The sequence below is a fragment of the Oryctolagus cuniculus genome, chromosome 5 (genome assembly GCF_051225735.1).
Source record: "Oryctolagus cuniculus isolate XC-2025 breed Fujian yellow rabbit chromosome 5, ASM5122573v1, whole genome shotgun sequence".
In the NCBI taxonomy this organism is placed as follows: Eukaryota; Metazoa; Chordata; class Mammalia; order Lagomorpha; family Leporidae; genus Oryctolagus; species Oryctolagus cuniculus.
Genome location: NC_142871.1, coordinates 31842115 through 31865002, shown reverse-complemented (window position 1 = coordinate 31865002; position 22888 = coordinate 31842115). Strand labels below are relative to the sequence as shown.

The 22888-nt window shown below is 41.6% G+C and overlaps 1 protein-coding gene across 2 annotated transcripts in view; it reads left to right on the top strand.

Moving 5' to 3' along the window:
- Positions 1-22888, top strand: part of PEX7 (peroxisomal biogenesis factor 7) — an 80293-nt gene that overhangs the window by 53867 nt on the left and 3538 nt on the right. For both annotated transcript variants that reach the window (XM_089332629.1, XM_002714756.6), the window contains one exon: positions 5874-5973. In XM_089332629.1, coding sequence (XP_089188755.1) covers positions 5874-5973 — 100 coding nt within the window. The remainder of the gene's footprint in view (positions 1-5873; positions 5974-22888) is intronic.

Sequence of the window (22888 nt, the reverse complement as noted above, 5' to 3'; positions counted from 1 at the left end):
GTTCATTCTTCTCCCTGAATATGCATGTATCTCCAGTTCCTCAACCTCTCTTCATCATTGTCACCACCTTAAGTATAAGCTGCTATCATCTCTTCATAACCACCGATTTCCCTGTGCTAACTCTTGGGCCCTTAAGTCTGTTCTTCTTTAAAGACAAAAGTGACCACATTAAGCAAAACAGGCAGTGCTTGGGGAAACTGCTTATTGGGGCACACAGGAATCCTCTCTACTGTCTTCACAATTTTTCCATAAATTTAAAACTTTTCTGAAAATTACTAAAAAAAGTTTTAAATAAGGCAAAACAAACCATATAAATTGCTGCTTAAAACCCTTCAGTGAGGTAGGCAGTTGGCCTAGTGGTTAAGATACTGGTTGGGTCACCTGGGTCCAACGTCAAAGTGCTCGGGGAGCCCAGGCTCCATTTCTGCTTCCAGTAGTCTGCTGATGCATACCCTTGGAGGCACTTGTGATGGCTCAAGTGGCGGGTCCTTGCCATCCACGTGGGAGACCTGGATTGAGTTCCTGGATCCTGGATTTGGCCCGTGGTCCTAGCCATTGCAGGCATTTGAAGATTGAAATAGTGGATGAGAGGTGGTTTCTCTTTCTCTCTCTCTCTCTCTCTCTCTCTCCTTTTCAAATAAATTAAAAAAAATAAGAATTACTTTATAAATTAATGAATCTCCAGTGTTTTAGGGAAGAGTTGAGGATTGTTTTGTTTAAGAGAAAAATCTCAAATTCTTCAAACGGCTTATAAGACCTGTGTGATCTGGCCCTGTTTACCTCCCCTGGTGACATTTTTCTCCTCTCCTGGTCCAGGTCCCCCAGGTTGTCTCTGTCACAAGGACCAGGCTCCTTGCTGACCAGGGGGCAAGCTTCTCTGCTGCTGCTGTACACCTGACCAAATCCTCAACCTTGAGCTTTCAGCTGAATGTCGCTTCTTTGTGTTGTCATTCTTATTTCATCCTGCATTTTCTCCTGGAGTATTTGACAATTGTAGTTACTCATACATTTATGTTTTGGTGATTTTTCAAAACAAACAAAATGAAATAGTGTATTCCACCAAACAGTTGCACGAAGGCCGAGGCCATTGATCGTTGCTCTTTAGACTGTTAGACCCAAGCAGTGGAAGCAGAGGGGATTATAATGGTGCATTGTGCCTAAGATTATAAAACACAACTGAAATTAATGTACATGCAAGGCATTGAAAAATCACCTTACATTTCCCTATACTTTTCTCATAGTTAGCAAAGATTGGCAAAGAATTAATGCCTAACTCATGTAAGTTAAGGACAGGAAAGAAAAAGGAAGAGCTTAAGATAGTTTAAACCCTCTGCTGAATTCATGTATTGGCTACGTTTCAAAACTATTACTGCAGAAATTTCAGATTACATTTGAGTAAAATAGAAGTAATTGCAGCCTAATTTTTGAAATAATAGAGTGCTGCATACTTGGTTTGTTAAATAATTGTGGAACCAAAAGACAAAAAGTAACTCACCCAAGTTGTATTCTGATGTTGCATTATGTTCTCCAATTTAAATGAAAAATGTCCATATAGTTCTGTAATATTTTAATCACTGGAGGCCTAGCAAGTCTATTTACTTCCCATGAGAGCGCTTAAAGAGTGAGTAATTGCATCAGCAAAGAGACAAAAAGGCACCAGGTTGTATTATATACTAGACTAAAACAAACATTTCACTTAAATATAGTGTGTCTTATGGACCACTTACTGGTAGATGTAGTTTGACTGCTCCCAATAAAAAGGAGCCCATTTTACGTGTGTGATAGGTGCTGAACACATAGCACTTAAGAGACCCTTGAGTCCAGAAGAAAGTTGCAGGGAGAGACTCCTTGCCTGTTCCCAGAGTTGAGAACATGAGAAAACCTGGAGAAACACCCCCCTTCCTCCTGTCAGCTCCTCCCCTTGACTCACCCTTGCTTGGTGGAACTGGCATGGAGATACATAGAAAATGCATGCAAATCAGGCTATTAACAGTGGTTAGCAGCGGAGGGAATGAGGAAAGAACTACATATATTTCTTTTGTTACTAAAAAGCCAGTAGCAGTTTAAACATAAATTATAGTGTACTGACGTTTTGCTTAGCTTTTGGCTTTCTCAACCTAGTTTGTGTAATTTACTATATTTAAAAATAATTTTTAGGGACCGGCATTGTGACACAGTGGGTTAACCCACAACATGCAATGGGGGATCCCAATTGGGTGTCAGTTCCAATCCAGGCTGCTCTGTTTCCCTGCTGATGCATCTAGGAAAGCAGCAGAAGATGGCCCAAAAACTTTGATTTCTGTACACACATAGGAGACCCAGATGAAGCTCTTGGCTCCAGGTGTCGGCCTGGCCTAGCCCTGCCTGTTGGGGCACATTTGTGGGGAGTGAACCAGCAGATGGAAAATCTCTCTTTATCTCTCCCTCTCTGTATAACTCTGCCTTTCAAGTACATCAAATATTTTTTTTTTGACAGGCAGAGTTAGACAGTGAGAGAGAGAGACCGAGAGAAAGGTCTTCCTTTTCGGTTGGTTCACCCCCCAGATGGCCGCTCCGGCCAGCGTGCTGCGCCGATCCGAAGCCAGGAGCTAGGTGCTTTCTCCTGGTCTCCCATGGGATGCAGGGCCCAAGCACTTGGGCCATCCACTGCCCTCCCAGGCCACAACAGAGAGCTGGACTGGAAGAGGAAAAACTGGGACTACAACCCAGCACCCCAACCAGGACTAGAACCCAGGGTGCCAGAGCTGCAGGCAAGTGAGCTGTGGCACTGGCTCAAATAAATTTTTTGGAAATGATTTTTAAAAATTGTAAATTTTTGGGCCGGTGCCACGGCTCACTAGGCTAATCCTCCGCCTTGCGGCGCCGGCACACCGGGTTCTAGTCCCGGTCGGGGCGCCGGATTCTGTCCCGGTTGCCCCTCTTCCAGGCCAGCTCTCTGCTGTGGCCAGGGAGTGCAGTGGAGGATGGCCCAAGTGCTTGGGCTCTGCACCCCATGGGATACCAGGAGAAGTACCTGGCTGCTGCCTTTGGATCAGCGCGGTGCGCCGGCTGCAGTGCGCCGGCCGCGGCAGCCATTGGGGGGGCGAACCAACGGCAAAGGAAGACCTTTCTCTTTGTCTCTCTCTCTCTCACTGTCCACTCTGCCTGTCAAAAAATAAAATAAATAAATAAATAAATTGTAAATTTTTAAAATTATTTTTAAATTATTATTTTAAATTATTTTAATTATTTTAAATAATATTTAAATTATTTTAAATAGATATTTAATTATAAATATTATTTATTTTAAATATTATTTAAATTATTTTAAATAAATAAATTATTTTAAATAGATACATGTTAATACAAATTTCTTCTGATTTTCCTGGCTACTGATCCCCTTGAGGTTAAGAATTTTGAAGCCTAAGTTCCTCATGTTAAGCAAATCCTCTCCAGCCAAAGGCTGGCTTCATTATTCCATTTACTGCTATACTTTCCAAGTTTTTGTGATGGTTGTTGTTTGTTTTATGTTTTATGTAGGACTTTCAGTTGCTTTTAAAATGCTGAACTAGGCACCTAGTGAGCATGCTGTTGAAAATGAACCTCTCGTGATTTTTACACCGTAAGGTATATGCTTTGTGTACCTGTGATTTCTGTCAGAACTGTGAAGTGGTAGAATGGAGAGGAGTGTTTCTCTGCGATTCACTACACTAACCCTCTCTCTACCAAAGAGCCTCTTTAGAGTTAACTTGCATTTTGTTTGATGAATTTTTTGCAGAAAGTAAGACTGATACTAGATGGTCTATCCCAAGGTTAGAATCATGATGTCTGTGACTCTGGTGTAGAATTCTCTGAGGTCTTGACTGCCCATTTAGTTGTGTATTAGAGCAGATTCAATTGGATTTTAAAAAAAATATGTTGTTTATTTGAAAGGCAGAGTTAGAAGGAGAGAGAGAGAGAGCAAGTGAGCAAGCAAGCAAGCCAGGAGCTTCTTCCAGGTCTCCCATGTGGGTGCTAGGGCCCAAGTAATTTACTCCCCCAAATGCTCACAACAGCCCTGGCTGGGCCAGACCAAAGTCAAGAGGCCAGGACTGAATTCGGGTTTCCCATCTGGGTCTGACATGTGGGTGGTAGGGGTGGAAGTACTTGAGCCATCATCTGCTGCCTCCCAGGAGTAGGCAGGACTCTAACCAGGCAACTCAACCATTGCAGAATGGGGGTGTCCCGGGTGCTGACTTCACAGCTGCACTACTCCCTGGGCCCTGAAACAACATCTCTGTGTTTCCTTAGTAGGGAACTCCCAAGGGAAAGTTTCCTTCTGAACCTTCCAGGGCCAGTTTGGTTGTAGAACTCTGAATTTGGGGCCCGATTGTATTTTCCCTTTTCCTTTGGCTCTTTGAAAAGTTAGTATCTTTAGGTCCTGGCTTGTCAAGTATATATAACTTATTTACCAATCCCATTGAAGTTTCCAGCTTCTTTCCTACCCTTAATTTTCCCTTAATTCATTTCTTTTGTCATGAAATACATATTTTACAAACTATTTTGAATTGCTTTTGGAACATCGTGTGTATATGCAAAATAATTTGGTTATTGTTTCAAATCATGTAAATCAATGAATAACCATATTTTAGAAATGAAATTATACAATCTCATGTTTACTTTTGCTTATTTAAACGTTATCAAGGAAATTTGATTTTGGTACAATTCAGTGTCTAGACCTGAAGAGACGAATATGTGAAGACAGAGGAGACCACTTTCAGGATTTCTGAGAAAGCCTATAGCTTGTTCCCTCGGTTGTTTGAACAGACAGATGTTCAGAAGTAAATCCCTCTGCCTAAATATCTGTGGCTTTTAGTAATCTTATAAATGAGCTGTTTATTCGTTGTCTCTCTGGTACCCCACAGTGAATTATCCATAGCAACAATCCTTTTCAGAAGTTAATAGGGCCAACTCTGTATTTATTAGGAAAATAATACCACCAGGTTAAACAAACTGTGACTGTTGATTCTGTGTGTTTACTCTGCTTCAAAGGGATCTGCCAAACCTTCAGTGTGTGCCATGTTGTAGCTCATTAGAGAAGTTAAATTGGGATCTGATTCTATGATTCTGAATATGTCATTTTTATGGTATGTTTAGAGCCAAATAAAAATGATGATGAACAAAAAAAAGCTTTAGAAATAAAGTACTATTTTGTGTATTGAAAATAGGGCCAAATTCTCTGCACAGTAGAAATCAGAGCTGTATTATGGTAAATATTACCACCCCCAGTATATAGAGGAGGAGTAGAATACATAATATTAGCTCAGGAAACACGTTTCTGACTTTCTTGATTCTAGAAATTATATTGATAAAGAATGTAATAAGTCTGTGCCTCAAAAAAAAAAAAGCTTTAGAATTAAGGAGGTTTTCATAAGGATTTGAATTGCTGCTGAAATATGACTTGAACCTAAGGTCTTTTCAAGTCCCTTGTTGAGAAATGAAGTAGTATTTAACATCAAAGTGTTAGAGTTCAGCTAATCCAGTATGCTTGTGTTACAGCCGTAAGTGCTTTCGGAAACTGCTACAAAGGCACAGTGTCGCTCATCACAAATGTCCTTGTACAGTATGAAATGGTTGTTTAAAACTGACGCGTCTATCAAATGCTGTACTAATGGGAACACAATGATATTTTATGTGGCTAGATTGATTAATAATTCTGTTTTGCTTTCTGATACAGTGGAACGGAGAGCTTTTTTTCTTACTAGATTTTTAGTAGTGGAGCTCTGCATTTATAAATTGGTTGAGACTATTTTGAGAAAATCTTTGTTAAGTCGATTATCTTAATTTTTCTTAGTATAAAGGTTTTAGAAGATCATTTTTGTACTAGCACTGTTTCTTTGTGTTTATCTTCACAGATTCTGGAACTTTTCAAGGCCTGATCCTCTTCTTGAAACAGTGGAGCATCATACAGAATTCACCTGTGGTTTAGATTTAAGTCTTCAAAGCCCTACTCAGGTAACAGGTTCAATCTCATGACGTGGATTGCTGCTCACACAGTTTCCAGCTGGCTCTACGTGTGGCATGTGTTGCTTTATGAATAAACATGTACGTTCCCTTTAGGGTGGAGCTGAGCACATTAAGTAACCTGATATTCTTTGCTATATAAATTTCATCATCAGTGCACTGAAATACTAGAGAATAAGACATACCCAGAAACTGGACATACCTCTCTTCTCATAAGGCAAAAAGGAACTTTTTCAAAAGGGGTTATGCCTAACGTGAAGGCTTTGAGTGGGTCTCTCCCAGTAGAGAGAGGAGGCACAAGAGCAAGATTTAGTGGGGAGGAAAGTCCACTGAGGTGAGTGAAGGGAGTGCCAGACTCAGCTCTTCAAATAGGCAGGGAGACCCGGGGTGAATCCGTGCCCCCAGGCCTGTCTCTCTCGTCTCCACAACCCATGTCGAGCTGCAGGCTTCAGATGGAGAACAATTACTATTTTAATGAATAAACTTTATATTTCCCCCTTTTTGTTCTCTTGAGGACTTAGAATATTTTAGACTTTAAAGATTCTTCAGGTTTTTTTAAAGCTGTTTCAGTTTCAGAAATTATAAATTCAGATCAGAAACATTATTATGTATTGAGTGATGAAGCACTTTATAACAGAGACTGAAAAAACTTCACATATCAATGAAACACAAAATATGTGGAAATTCTAAGGAATTATGCTTTTATGATAAGTTTTAGAAGTTAAAAAAAATCCCATTTCACATTTTTTTGACAGGCAGAGTGGACAGTGAGAGAGAGAGACAGAGAGAAAGGTCTTCCTTTGCCGTTGGTTCACCCTCCAATGGCTGCCGCGGCCGGCGCACTCTGCTGATCCGATGGCAGGAGCCAGGTACTTATGGGTGCAGGGCCCAAGCACTTGGGCCATCCTCCACTGCACTCCCTGGCCACAGCAGAGAGCTGGCCTGGGAGAGGGGCAACCGGGACAGAATCCGGCGCCCCGACCGGGACTAGAACCCGGTGTGCCGGCGCCGCAAGGTGGAGGATTAGCCTAGTGAGCCGTGGCGCCAGCTCACGTAACAACATTCTTAAATTTAAATAAATACATAGACTTAATTTAAGGAATTTAAGATGTAATTCTGAGTTTAAAATATTCTCAATAGACATTAGAGTGTGCTCCACATTAAAATAATTGTTTAAAAGTGACTTACTAGGATGTAAGCAGAGATGAAATGGAAATGGTTATGAGTGAAATGGCCCTATCTTTAACGTGAAAGTGCCGCAAACGAACTAGTTTCTTTTCCAAGAAATATGTTCCTTACAGATACTTTTTAATAACCTGTTTCCTATCCTAGTTAATAAAAAACAAGTTATAGTGTACTCATTGAAACATAGCAATACCAAAATAAGAATCCTAAGTAAATATTCATCAACTATTCATTCTTACACATCTCTGTTACTCGTCTTGTGTGAGAGCCAGGCTGGGACCTGCATCAACACCTACGGCTCCTCCATTTCCTTGGGCACTGCAGTCTCCCCTCACACCCATGGCCGAGGAGTGCCACATGTTGTCTAAATCCTCATATATAGGCCCACCCTTATTAAAGGAACCTTGGGGTCAGAGGACTTATTAATTGGTGACATACATCCTTCAATAATAAGAGATTTTATGGCCAAGCCATGTATTTTGTTTGTAGCCTGGTGATTGCCATCTGTCTCTTCCAGTTGGATAAGCAAATTACATTTGTATTAAGGAAGTAGGTGCTGTTGAAAGCAACCGGGAGTCGGGAAGCAGGAGTCTGAACTGTAAATAAGCAGCAGGCTCAGCAGCATGTTACACAGTTCAACTGTAGTAGCAGTCACCTCTGAGTTATCCATAGTGAGACCATTTTGGGATTGGAATGACCTTAGAAATAAGAGTACTCCCTCTCATTCATTTATTCTTTCAGGAAATGTTTTCATATGCCAGACCTTGTGCTAGGTACTAGACACTGAATGGGGAGCAAAAATAAACATGGCCCTTGACTTCATAAAGCATTTAGTCCAGGTGACATCAGATTGTCTGCAAATGAATGTCAACAGACAGCTGAAGCAAGGTCTACAGAGGAAACGGACCCTGTGCCTCGGGCGTCCGTGGTCAGGATGGGCATTTGACCTGGTTAAAAGGTCTGTGTGGAAGCCAGGCTCCTCTGAGATCCGATGAGTAAGTAAGTGTTAAGGATAGGAAGAGACAGGAGGAAGATCACCAGAGGCCACGGTGCCAGTGTGCCACACACTGTGCCATGAGAGGCCAGTGCTTGGGAGTGAAAGAGTGTATATCCTCCTGATTTATTGTAGAGTTTTCAGCATGAGAATTCTGACAGCATATTTTGAAGAACTTGTTAATACTTTTAAAAATTGAGTATTGTGCTTATTAACTGAATTTTGCTTCCCCCTGTATTAGCTGAGACTAATACAAAATAACAGAATACTGGAGACTAGGTGGCTTACGCAGCACATGTTTATTTTCTCACTGTTCTAGAGACTGAAGTCCCACATGGGGGTCTGACAGGGTCGGCTTCTGGTGAGGCCTCTCTTGGCTGCCTTCTCCCTGTGTCGTCACATGATAGAAAAAGAGTGCTCTTCTCATGAGGACACTAATCGTGGGCCCCAGCTGGTTGGACCTCATCTCCCCCTAACTATTGTCCCTCTGTATCCTTGGGATTGGCTCCAGAACACTGCCTGCTCCTGTAGGTGCCAAAATCTGTGGGTGCTCAGATCCTTTAAAATGGCGCCTGTGACCTATACACATCGTACCATGTACTTTAAAGCATCTCTGGGTTATTTCTGATGCCTAATACAATGTCAGTACTATGTAAATAGTTGTTACGCTAACTTGTTTAGGGAAGAATTACAAGGAAAAACTCTGCACATGTTCAGTTCCAGCACAGTAATTGTTTTCCGGCTATTTTTGATCTGTGTTTGGTTGAATCCACGGATGTAGAGTCTGAAAATAAGAAGGACCCTTTATAGTCCCTGTTTTCAAATATAGTCACATAGGGAGTTAGGGCTTCAACAGAGGGCACAGTCCAGTCCAGTATATTCCCTATTCTTTGGTGTTTTATTTATGTAATGTTGCTATGTGTTATTGGTCATAAGAATGAAGTGTTGAAGAATCTTTATCATTTAATGCAGCTTTTATATCTAATGTGTTTTTAATCTGTTAAAAGTGTTACTATGTAGTGACTGTTTCAGTGCTGTTTTGACATGCATTGATTTACTCCTTCATCTCCTTCTGTCATATTTGTTGAGTACTATGGCTGGGTGGAACAGGTAATTACAGTGTAGTGTGAAAAATGCTAAAATAGAGGAACACAAAGGCTGCTTTGGGGAAATATCTATTAATTTAATAAGTATTTGTCAAGTGCCTGCTAACCGCGGGTATTGGTCTGTGGTAATAAGTGCTTTTCAGAATTGGAGCAATTCGATACAGAATGACGCAGGAGGGGGTGCTTTCGCATGAATGGTCTGTCAAAGGCTCTCCAAGGGAAATTTGAGCTGAAACCTGACTAATGAAATGGAGCCTGCCATTCAAAACCCTAAGGGAGGAATGTTTTTCACAGAGGTAATGGCACATGTCAGTTGTTTGAGAGAGTAATGGGCTTGGTGTGATTGTGGGACAGAAAGAAGCCTAGAGAGTGGGGGGGAGTGATAGGGAGTAGGTAGGGACCAAATTGTGTAGTCTTTGTAGACCTCGTGTGACTGTTATTGTAATTGCTTTAGAAAGCCATTGGAGGTTTAGCAGGAAATGATAAAATCAGACTTGTATGTTTAGAAGATCATTTTGGTAGCTATGGGAGAATAGACTAGACTGTAGGTAAGAGTGGACGCTAAGAGGTCAATTTTGAGTCACTTAAAGTAAACCAGGCAAAGAATAATAATTACTCAGAGCCCTAGACACAGGGAGATAGAGATTCAGAATATATGAGGGTGTTTCAGAAAGTTCATGGCAAAATAGAATGAAAGGATGACACGTGGACCGGAGGGGAGAGAGAGACATTCGGTGCAGTGGCTAAGTTGCTGCCTGGGATGCCACACCCCATATCAAAGTGCTTGGTTTGAATCCCATTTATTTTGCTTCCAGTCCAGCTTTCTGCTAATCCTGGGAGGCAGTAGGTATGGCTCAAGTGCTTGGGTCCCTGCTTTCCGCATGGGAGTCCTTAGTAGAGTTCTGGTCTCCAGGCTTCGGCCTGGCCCAGCTGTTGTTGTGAACATTTAGGAAGTGAACTAGCAGATGGATGATCTCATTCTTTCTCTCTCTGCCTTCCAAATAAAATAAAAATAAATAAAAATTTTCTAAAAAAAAAAAAGATAATTCAGGACCAGTACTATGGCATGGTGGGTTAAATCCATGGCCTGCAGCGCCAGCATCCCATATGGGCACCAGTTTGAGTCCCTGTTGCTCCATTTCCAATCCAGCTCCCTGCTAATGTGCCTGAGAAAGCAGTGAAAGATGGCCCAAGTGCTCAGGCCCCTGCACCCACTTGGGAGACCTGAAAGAAGCTCCTGGTTCCTAGCTTCAGATCTGCACAGCCCCCAGCTATTGCAGCCATTTGGGGAACGAACCAGCAGATGGGAGCTCTCTTTTATCTCTGTTTATCTGTTCCTCTGTCTCTCTACCTGTCAAATGAATACATTTAAAAAGTTTTTAATGATAATGTATATTTCCATGAATTTTTAAAAGACGTATTAAGTGTAAATATTATGTTAAATATACATAGTGAAAAAACCCTAATTAAAAGTCAGATAAAAAGGAATAGACATGAGAAAATGCTGAAACTTTCATATGGTTCGGCCTAACATTTTGAAGGTAACCACAACAGCATTTACTGACAGGTTAGAAATGGGCTATGAAAGAATCAGAAGAATCAAGGTTTATTCCTGTGATTTGGGTCTAGGAGACAAGGTGGGCAATGGTTTAATTTCCTGAAGTAGAGGGAATGGAATAAGTTTGAAACAGGAACAGTCATGAGATATGTTGGCGATAGTTCCTGTTTGACATTCCAAGGAAGGTATCTGATAGGCAGCTTTGTATCTAGGCTTTTTTTTTATCTAGGTAGCTTTGTATCTAGGCTCTTCCAAAGTTTATTTGGAAGAGTAGGATATGTGAAAGTAATAGAGCAAGAGAAGGAAGGAAGAATTGAAAGTATGCTGTTGTGAAATTCTTACACTAAATGTAAAGCAATATAATATTATTTGATGGTAGACTGTGATAAATTCAATATGTGTATTGTAAATCCTGTGGTACCTTTTATGAAATTTTAGAAAAAGAGGTATAACTCATAAACCAGTAGTGGAGATAAATAGAATAATGAAAAAATGATAAGTCACCTCAACATAACAAAGGCCATGTATGAAAAACCCACAGCCAGCATCATACTCAGTGGTAAGACTGAAAGGTTTTCCTCTGAAATCAGAAACAAGACAAAGATGCCTGTGTACACCACATCCATCATCATGAAGTCCTAGCCAGTGCCATTAGGCAAGAAAAAGAATTAAAAAGACTTCAGAATTGGAAGTGAATAAGTAAAATTACTTCTCTCAATAGGTAACATGATCTTATATGTAGAAAACCTTTGAATCCAACCATATCAATAATTATATTAAATATAATTAATCAAAACACCCCCATTAAAAAAGATAAAAATGACAGATGTGAGAAACTTTAAGAGACTCTTTAGGTTAAACTTTATGACTTTAGATTTGAAGAAGAGGTCCTCTAACTACAAATCCGGGATCCGCTTATTTTGGGGGGGAGTATTTTCAGTGATGTGTTTGCAATATTTGTCTCCTTGTAAATTTATGTTTTTTGTCTCCGTTTTATTTATATTCAGGTTTAGACTTTAAATTTTCCTTTGAAGCTAGAATGATGCTCTCCATCAGTATTTTTTCCCACACATTATTTTTTTAAAAGATTTATTTTATTTATTTGAAAGAGTTACAAAGAGAGGTAGATCCAGAGAGAGAGGCCTTCCATTCCACTAGTTCACTCCACAATGGCCAGAGCTGAACTGATCCAGAGCCAGGAGCCGGGAGCTTCTTCCGGGTCTCCCACATGGCTGCAGGGGCTCAAGCACTTGGGCCATCTTCTGCTGCTTTCCTAGGCCATAACAGAGAGCTGGATTGGAAGAGGAGCAGCCAGGACTCGAACCAGCGCCCAAAACAGATGCCAGTACTGCAGGCTGGGGCTTTAACCTACTGCGCCACAGTGCCGGTCCCTTCCACACATCATTGCCAACACATTTTAACACAAACATTTGGATTATTTATATTATTACAGGCATACTTCAGAGATACTATGTGTTAACAGTGGCAATGAAGTGAACTTTGCAGTAAAGGAAATCAAACGAATTTTTTTGCCCCCCAGTGCATATACATGATATTTACCCTATACTGTAATCTGTTAAGTGTGCAAAGATATTGTGTGTAAAAGGACAATATATTGACCTTGATTTGAAAATACTTTATTGCTAAAAATGCTAATGATCATCTGAGCCTTCAGCAAGTTGTGATCTTTTTGCTGGTGAAGGATCTTGCCCCGATGTTGATGACTCCTGACTGAAGGTTGGTGGAGAGACCAGATTGAGTTCTGGGCTCCTAGTTTTGTTTTGGCCAAACCCTAATGGTTACAGGTATCTAGAGAGTTCCAGCAGATGGAAGAATTCTCTTTTCCCTCTCTTTCAGTTTTTTTAAAGATTATTTATTTGAAGGCAGTTAGAGAAAGAGACGAGAGAGAGAGAGATCTTCGATCTGCTAGTTCATTCCCAGATTTCTGCAACAGCTGGGGCTGGGCCAGGCTGAAGCCAGGAGTCAGGAGCTTCAACAGAGTCTTCCACATGAGTACCAGGGGCCCAAACACATGGGCCGTCTTCCGCCACTTTCTCAGGTGCATTAGCAGGGTGCTGGAATGGAAGTGAAGCAGCCAGGACTCAAACCAGTGCCCAGATGGGATACTGACTCTGTAAGTGGTGGCTTAACCTTCCACACCACAGCACCAGCTCTGGAATGTCTCCTTTTGTCTCTATTTCTGCCTTTCAAATAAATAAAAATAAATTAATAAATTAAAATAACATCACAGATCATTGTAACAGCAACAATAATAATGAAAAAGTTTGAAACATTCTTAGAATTATCAGAACATAACAGACAGGAAGTGAACACATGCTGATGGAAAAATGACATCAATATGCTTGCTTGACACAGGGTTGCAACAAACCTTCAATTTGTAAAAAATGCAGTGTAAAGCACAGTAATTCAGAATGCATTAAAATGAGTTATGCTTATAATTTATGTTTTTACAGTGAAATATTAAGCTCGTTTCTGAGGAAGTAAGACTCAAGGTCATGATTAATCTTCGTATTTTTTCTCTCACTTGTATTATGTTTATCAGCTACTGTATAGTAAACTCTTCCATGATACTTATTTTAAAGTGACAGTTTTGCTCAAGATTCTGTGCTTTGAGTCAGCAATTTGGGCTGGGCTCAGTCTGCCAGTTCTTTGATCTCAGTTGGTTTCAGTCATTGCATGGCTTACCTGGGATTGCCTGGTCTTAGATGACCCTCATTCACATGTCTGGTGTATGGTGCTGGGTGTCTTCCAGGCTGAGTTTCTCCAAGTGGGCTCATGTTTCTCCACTTAGCAGTTGTATGTCCTAATAGGGTGGGAACAAGAGGGTGTACTCTTGAAGATGAGCCTTGAAGTCACATGACATGGTTTTGTTCCAGAGCAGAGCAGGAGACCAGCTCAGATTCCAGCAGTTGGAGAATCAGTTCACCTCTTGATGGGAGGAGCTGCGAAGAATTTGTAGTCATTCAAAATCAGCCTCATTAATCTTTTTGGTATAGTTGGTGGGTTAAATTATTATTTTTTATTTTAAGTTAAAAAAAATCATTTGACAGAGAGAGACAGATAAGACTCCCATCTGCTAGTTCATTCCTAACTTGCCCACAATGGCTAGGACTACACCAAGCCAAAGTGAGGAGCCAGGAACTTAACCCAGGTCTCCTACTTGCTTGGCAGGGAACCAATTACTTGAGCCAATACTTCTGCCTTGTAGGGCACACATTAGCAGGAAGCTGGAATCAGGAGTAGATCAGGACACAAACCCACACACTCTGATATTATGGAATGCTAGCATCCCAAACAGCAACTTAACCACCAGCCCAAATACCCACCCCTACATTATTTTTTACATGTTGTATTTAGCCTTTATTTTCATGCTCTATGGTCAGGCTTACTAATTGCAAATTGATGTAAATTCATTCTTTGTTCATATGTTACTCTTTTAGAAAATATCTTTCTCTTCATATCTCTACATCTGTTTTCAAAACTCTTTAGTCAGGGCTGGCGTTGTGGTATAATGAGTAAAGCCACTGCCTTTGATGCTGGCAACCTATGTGGACACTGATTTGAGTCCTGGCTGCTTCAGTTCTGATCCAGCTCCTTGCTGATAGCCTGGGAAAAGCAGCAAAGGGTGGTCCAAGTGCTTGGGCCACTGCTACTCATGTGGGAGACCTGGAAGAAGCTTTTGGCTGCTGGCTTCGGCCTGGCCCAACCCTAGCTATTGTGGCCATCTGGGGAGTGAACCGGTGGATAGAAGAGCTCTCTCTATCTTTCTCACTGTCTCTCCCATCTCTCTTACTTTCAAATAAGTAAATAAATACATATTAAAAAAAACAAGACACCCTGTTGTCTCTTTTGATCTTAACAGTGGTAGGACCTTGCTGGTGAGACTTTGGGACTCTGTGTCTTAATATATTCTTGGTCTTAAAAGAGATTTTTTTCAGTTCTTGTATTTATAATTCTTTTTCTATTTCGATTCTCACTTCCTAGAGATCTGAAAAATGAGCTCCAAAGGCATTCTTACCACCTTTCTTCTTGACAGAATGTAAGATCTAGTCTTTAAAGGTTTAAAACTTGACAAATAAGTGTCTGGGGTCATTCTTTAAGGATAATTGCTGAGAAATACTCTGTGCCTTCTCTTGTTAACCAGGCTGAAATTATCTTTCGCTTGAGAAATTTTTTCTTTGATTTTTTTTTCTCTCTGATCATGATTTGTACAGTCGTGGCATTTTCTCCTTCCCACCTTATCCTTATTATTTCTAAATTGGATATTCCTTTCTGTTTTGGGGTTTGTGATTCTAGACCTGTATCATACCCATTTATATAATTAGACTGTATAATTTACCATTAGAATTCCTCTACTTACTACAGTGTCAGTTATGGTCTTTTGAGTGCTCTATGAAACTTACTTTAGTGTGTAGGCTGAGTCCAGGTCTACATAAATTCCCATATTCCTTTTGAGACATAGTTATTTTTATGTCTTTTTTAAAGTAGACACTATTAATCTGTCTAAAGATACACTTCTATATGTTTAATCAAGTTTATAAATTTTAATAAAGTTCACATCATGATGAAATTTGGGAAATTACATTTGAAAGAAAGAAAAATAATTAAAGATCCTACCATTCTAGAAAAAAGCTCTGTTTTACCATATTACCATGTTTCTTTTTCAGTCCTTATAAAAAAACTTTTTAATAGGAGTGTAACATTCATATTGAAAAGTCTGTATATTTTAAGTATACATGCAGCTCAGTAAGTTATCAGGAAGTAGCCATACCTGTACAACTACCAGCCAGATTAAGAGCCAGAACATTGCCAACACTCAAGAAGCTTCTTCCCAAATCTTAGCCCATCCCTCTTTCCCAACAGTTTTGGTCTTCCAATCTTTGTTCTTTTTGTATGCATGTGTTTCAAAGTTGTGGTTATACTACAGACATGACTTCTGAGACTCCCCAAATGCTCTGTAAACATCATCTATAGGAATAAATACCTTAGTCTATCTGTGCTAGGAACAGAACTACTAAAAAGACTTCCTTAAAATAGGAGAAATCCTGCAGATTTTTCTTTTGCTTCAGTGGAAGGTGCTGAGAGTTGGTTCTGATTTAAACTACTTCTTCAGGTATGTTTTTAAACATATCTTTGGGGTGGATTTTTTACTAAAAATATTAGATATTATTTAAAAATTCAGTTCATACTTTGGTTCCATTCTCCCCACAGTATTCTATAACAGGCTGATGGCATGGGGTGGACATTGTAGTGCAGTGGTTATGCCTCAGCTTTTGGACACAGGCATTCCATATCAGAGTGCCTGTTTCAAATCCTAGCTGCTCCACTTCCAATCCAGCTTTCCTGCATATCCTGGAAGGCAGTGGATGATGACTCAAATACTCGAGCCTCTGCCACCCATGTGGGGGACACGGATGGATTTCATGCCTTTGGCCTGACCCAACCCTAGGTGTTGTGGCCTTTTGGGGAGTGAACGAGCTGATGGAAGATCTCTCTCCCTCTCCGGCTCCCCCTCCTCCTTCCATTCCTTCTCCCTCTCCCTCTCTTAAGTAAGTAAAAAGAAATAAAATTTTAAAGCTGAAAGTGCATAATTGCAAATATTTTTCCCATTCTGTTGGTTGCCTCTTCAGTTTCCTGACTGTTTCTTTTGGAGTACAGAAACTTCTCAATTTGATGTAATCCCAATTGTTAATTTTGGGTTTTAGAAGGGATCCCACATGATTGGTAGTAAGGATATTTGTGTCCTGTGCACCTTTTATCTCAGGTGGTGTTGGCAGCATCTGTCGCAGCAGACTAGCTTTAGAGTTGAAAAGAACATGAGCCAGGAGCAGTCAGTGTCCTCAGGCATTAGTCTCTGCTGTTTCCTCTTGCTGCTTTCCTAATTGTGTAATTTTTTAGCTTAAAGTTATATAACAAGAGCCTGTTGTTTTCCCCCAGCCATAAACACTGCCCAGGCCCAGCTCTGTAGGATCTCACACACTGTTGGGGTGGACAGGGCTGGCCTGGGCTTCCTGGCCTCTGCACCCGGACAGCGCTTGCAAGGGCAGCTTCTCAGCGTTGTTGACACCCTAGCCTCTGCTTCCCATTCCTGAATCTCCCACCTGCTTACTCACTTTCCCTCCATAGACTGTGGAGGATTGCTGTAAAAACCAAGCAAACTTACTGACTTAGCACATTGTAAATTACTTTTGTATTTAAAAAAATTCATTTTTTCACGTGCTTGAAAGGCAGAGCCATGGGAGTTGGGGAGCAGAGAGACAGAGACAGATATCAAGATCTTCCGTCTTCTGATTCTAGTTTACTCCTCAGATGCCCACAACAGCTAAGGCTGGGCCAGGCTGAAGCCAAGAGCCCAGAATTCCATCCAGATTTCTCATGAAGGTGGCAGGGACCCAAGTACTTGAGCTGTCATCTGCCTCCCAGTTTGCTTCAGCAGGAAACTGGGTGGGAAGCAGAGCAGCAAGGACTTAGGCAGGTTCTTCATGATGGGATGTAGGCAGCCCAAGCAGCATCACCCCACTGCACCACAGCACTTTTCCCAAAGTACCTTGCAAAATAACTTCAGCTGGGCTCTTGGGCTAATATATTTTTTTAATATCAAAATTTTATTTTTTTTTACTGTTTAAAGACTAATTTTACCTTTAATTCTCCTAGTACAACACATTAAGGACAGAAGTCCAACATGGGGAACAAGTGCACAGTGACTCCTGTTGTTGATTTATCAATTGACGCTTATTTATGATGTCAGTGATCACCTAAAGCTTTTGTCATGAGCTGCCAAGGCTATGGAAGCCTCTTGAGTCCACAAACTCCAGCATTATTTAGACAAGGCCATAGTCAAAGTGGACGTTCTCTCCTCCCTTCAGAGAAAGGTACCTCCTTCTTTGATGGCCCCTTTTTTGCACCGGGATCTCACTCACAGAGATCTTTCATGTAGGTCACTGTTAAAAACCATTCTTCAGGGTATCTTTTCTCAACCTCTTTTAAGGTCAGTATGTAGGCTTTTAACCTTCTGTCCTACTTGGCCATAAATGGAGAGTTCCCAGGAGTGTACATCTTCTTCCTTCTCTTTCACCTCTTTCTGTTTCATCTTTGTTTCCATTCCTTCCAATGGCTTCTTAATGTTCTCACTGGCTTCCTCAGTTAGCTGTATTGAAAGCAGAGTAGCTGGGACTTGAACAAGGCACTTTGATGTGGGTTTCGGGTGTCTCAAGAAGTGACTTGGGGCTGGCGCTGTGGCGTAGAATGTTAGGCCTCCGCCTGCAGCACCCACATCCCATATGGGCGCTGTTTCGAGTCCTGGCTGCTCTACTTCTGATCCAGCTCCCTGTTGATGTGCATGGGAAAGCCATGGAGGGTGGCCCAAGTGTGTGGGCCCCTGCACCGATGTGGGAGACCTGGAAAAAGCTCCTGATTCCTGGCTTCATCCTGGCCCAGCCTTGGATGTTGCTGCCATCTGGGGAGTGAACCAGCAGATGGAAGATTCCCCCCCCCCCATTCTGTCTTTCTGACTTTGAAATAAATAAATAAAATATTTTTTTAGAAAAGTAACTTATCCAGGTATACCACAACACCCACCCCAGTGTGCTAATTCTTAAAGTTGAAAATATTAAATATTCATAATAGAACTTACGTGAGATCTTACCTTACTAGTTATTATTCACGACCATAGAAAAATAGCAGCTCTTACAATAATGAAGATGCAGTCTCTCTTCAAATTTTATATTACATAAAGAAATGCAATGTTTTGACAGTTTTTTCTTATGTTGATAATTTGAATTCTAAGTTTTGATGGAAAAATTTGCATTTTGGTCTCAGGATAAGGAGCTTCAGAGGGGCCTTTGAGATGAAATGCGCCACAATGGGGCTTGAGGGGCAGGAATACATTTTCCAGTTGAACACAGAAGCTGAGCCTGGAGGCTCTCACCCTTCCGTGTCTCCATGCACACTTGCACTGCAAGGGAAGAGGGTCAACAAGACAGACCTTGGCAGCTGGCCCTCAAGAAACCTAGGAGGGATTCAGGAAAAAAGGCCCCTCTCAAAAGATTGCTCAGGGATTCCTCAGATGGCTTATCATGTAGTTTGGTTGCCTTCAAGCGAGAACTTTGAATTCTTCATTTATTCTTATTCATCCCACTGCCCACATTTTCCTTTCCCGTGCCTCTTTCCCACAGTGACAAGAGACACTGTGGCCAAGGCAGGCAGTTTCTTCCTGGAAGCACACACTTAACTCAAATGTGGTGATGGCGACCTTTGCCTACTTCTGCTGGGCTTCATAATTCCTCTGTCATTGTACATATGGGGGTACTTCAGAAAGTTCTTGACGATAGAATTCAAAGTTTCTTCTGGTGCTAAATACTTTGAAATCACCTATAGCAGAAATACTCTGTGTCATGGGTGTCTCTTCCCTCCTCCACCTCTCTGCCGGGCTCATGAGCTGTGGGACAGAGACCAGGACCCTCGTGCTGCGCGCCGGAGCCTCTGCACAGTTCTGCTGCAGAAGAGGCTCTCAATAAATGTTGACTGAATGGATGAATATGTGTGTATAAGAATCATGTTTAGAAAGACTTGTGCAGAGGAATATTTAACAGCTCCTAGGGAAAGAAAGCTGCCTGTGAAACTTTTCTGAATAATATTCATGATACTGCAGATTCCCATATATCCTCAAAATCCCAAAAAACTTGATGCTTTTACCCAAATCTCTGACCTTACACCAGATCAGCTGTTCTTTACCATATGAGAAGCTCTCTACTCAACAAAACCCTACTAGAAGGGAAACCTTTAGATTCATTCATTTCATTTATTCAATAAGCATCTATTAAAGGGTTACTGTACAAAAAAAGGAATCCAGACTTAGGAAATTTCATCAAGATACAGTCACTGTATCTTGATGAAAAAAAAAAAATCTCAGGGTTAGTTGCACACAAGTGCTTCCATCCCTATGTGGTTGTTGCTAGAATACAAAAGCTGTATTGCCTGTCATACCTTTGCCTTCTCTGTGGCTGTCATACAACACAGAACCCAAGTTATTTTTGCAAGTACTATGTTGTGCTCAGCTCTGATGTGGGAAATAGCTTTGGCTCCACTTCTCCTTAGAATGGATTTTGGCTTTTCTTTGGTTGGTGTTTATTTACTTTATTTACTCTTTAGGTTCATCTCTAAGCACCTCAGTTCATTTAGAATTCAACAGGATACAAAAAGAATTGTTATTAACCATAGCTTAACTAATCAAATTTTCTCATATCTTTAAGTAGAAATTCTCAGTATTGGCTTGTGTAGAAAAGGACCAGGAAACTCCACAGACTGAGACTAAGAATGCTTCAAGGAGGGCTTGAGTTTTTGTATAAACATAGTTTAAGGGACAGACATTGTGGTGAAGTAGGATAAGTGGTTGCCTACAACACAAGTGTCCCATATCAGAATGCTGGTTCTAGTCCTAGCTGCTCCACTTCCCATCCAGCTTCCTGCAAATATACCAAGGAAGGCAATAGAGGATGGGTCAAGTGCTTGAGCCTCTGCCACTCTTGTGGGAGACCTGGATGGAGTTCCTGGCTCCTGGATTCAGCCTGGCCCTGCCCTGGCTGTTCAGCCATTTTATGGGTGAACCAGGAGATGGAAGATACATATATCGGCTGGTGCCACGGCTCACTAGGCTAATCCTCCACCTTGCGGCGCCGGCACACCGGGTTCTAGTCCCAGTCGGGGCGCCAGATTCTGTCCCGGTTGCCCCTCTTCCAGGCCAGCTCTCTGCTGTGGCCCGGGAGTGCAGTGGAGGATGACCCAAGTGCTTGGGCCCTGTACCCCACGGGAGACCAGGAGAAGCACCTGGCTTCTGCCATTGGATCAGCGCGGTGCGCTGGCCGCAGTGCGCCGGCCACGGCGGCCATTGGAGGGTGAACCAACGGCAAAAAGGAAGACCTTTCTCTCTGTCTCTCTCTCTCACTGTCCACTCTGTCAAAAAAAAAAGATACATATATCTTTCTTTCTCTCTTTCACTATATCAGTCTTTAAAAGATAGTTCAGTCATGTTCCATCTCTTAGATCTGTCATTGAAACAGATTTCTAAATACAAGTGTGAAAACAGGGGCCAGTGTTGTGGCACAGTGGGTTAGCTACCACCTGCAGTGCTAGCATCCCACACGAGCACTTGTTTGAATTCTTGTTGCTCCACTTCAATTCATTTCCCTGCTAATTTGCCTGGGAAAGCAGTGGAAGATGACCTAAGTACTTGAGCCCCTGCTACCCACTTGGGAGAGCGATGGAGTTCAAGACCCCTGGCTTTGGCCTGGACCAGTGCTGGCCATAGCAGCCATTTAGGGAGTGAACCAGTAGATGTAAGATCTCACTATTTTCCTCTGTATCTCCCTCTCTTTTTGTAACTCTACCTTTCAAATAAAATAAATAAATCTCTAAAATTAAAAGTGAAAATAGGGCAAAGGTGTTTTCTGATGTACTAGTGGCATATTAATCTCTTCGTTCTCCTCAAGAAAGGAAGGATGGGAGTGGGTGTTTGATCCATTGGTTAAGACTCCTCTTAGGACAACCACCTCCCATATTGAAATGCCTGAATTCAAGTCCTGGCTTTGCTTCTGATTCCAGCTTCCCGTTAATGTGTATCCTGGGAGCAGGCAGATGATGACTCAAGTGTTTGGGTCCTTGCCACCCACGTTGGAGATCCAGTGGAGTTTTAGACACTTTACTTTGACCTGTCCCAGCTCTGATTGTTGCAGAACTTTGGAGAATGAACCAACATATGAGAGATCTCTGTCTATCTCTGTATTTAAGTATTTTTTTTCAGAGTTTTACACACACACACACACACACACACACACACACAGATTGAGAGAGAGAGAAAGAGAATCTTCCATCCGGTGGTTCATTCCCCAATTGGCCCCAAAGGCCAGAGCTGAGCTGATCCGAAACCAGGAGCCAGGAGCTTTCTCTGGGTCTCCCACATGGGTGCAGGGGCCCAAGGACCTCCGCTGCCTTCCCAGGCCATAGCAGAGAGCTAGATGGGAAGCGGAGCAGCCGGGTCTCAAACTGGTGCCCACATGGGATGCCAGTGCTTCAGGCCAAGGCGTTAACCCACTGCACCACAGAGCTGGCCCCTTAAGTATTTTTTAATCCTATGAAATTTTTAATTTCTTCTAGTCAACAATAAAAAAAAAATCCTTGTACCTAAAGTGCTGCTAAAGAACTCTTAGTTCACATGACAAAAACCCAGCTAAGAAAATTGAGGCACACTGAGCAATATGTTAGAGGTTCTAGATTCTAGCTGCATACTAGAAAGTTCTCTGGGTGGTTCTAATGCACAGATGCACAGTGCTCTAGATCAATGTCTTTGGGGTCAGGGATTGAGAGTCTGAAGGAAATTATGGATTCTCTCTCCTCTTTTTCCCTAAATGTGTATACAGACAAATGGTGCATTAATGACTTTACAAAGCTGATCTGTGAATGTTGGTTGTAAGGACCCTAGGCTGGATACCAGCCCGGAGTGATGCCAGTGGTGCTGACCATGGGACCACACTTTAGGAAACAGGGCTCTGAGGAGGGGCCCCATGACCATCTGTGACCTCCAGATGGTTCAGATGCGCCCTGAAGCTTAAGGATTGCAGCCTTTGGGAAATGCCTGTGGGAAAGTACAGTTTATTGTTTTGGCCTTATTGAGGGCCACATGAAGAAAGACATTATCATCGCAAAATCACTTTCTTGGCATTGAATGATAATTTTAATGGATGTATATTACATATTTCTCTTAGAGTTAAGTACTGGAAACCACTTTTATATCCCCTGATAAACTGGTAAGTTGATTATGATATCTGTGTATCTTATGTTGGTTTCTTTTTTTTTTTTTTTTAAAGATTTATTTATTTTAAAGGCAGAGTGACAGAGAGAGAGGGTAAGATCCTATCCACTGATTCATTCCCCAGGGTTGGGCCAGGCCAAAGCCAAGAACATCGTCCAGATCTCTCATGTGGGTGGCAAGGGCCCAGATACTTGGACCATCCTCTGCTGCCTTCCCAGGCACATTACTGGGGAGCT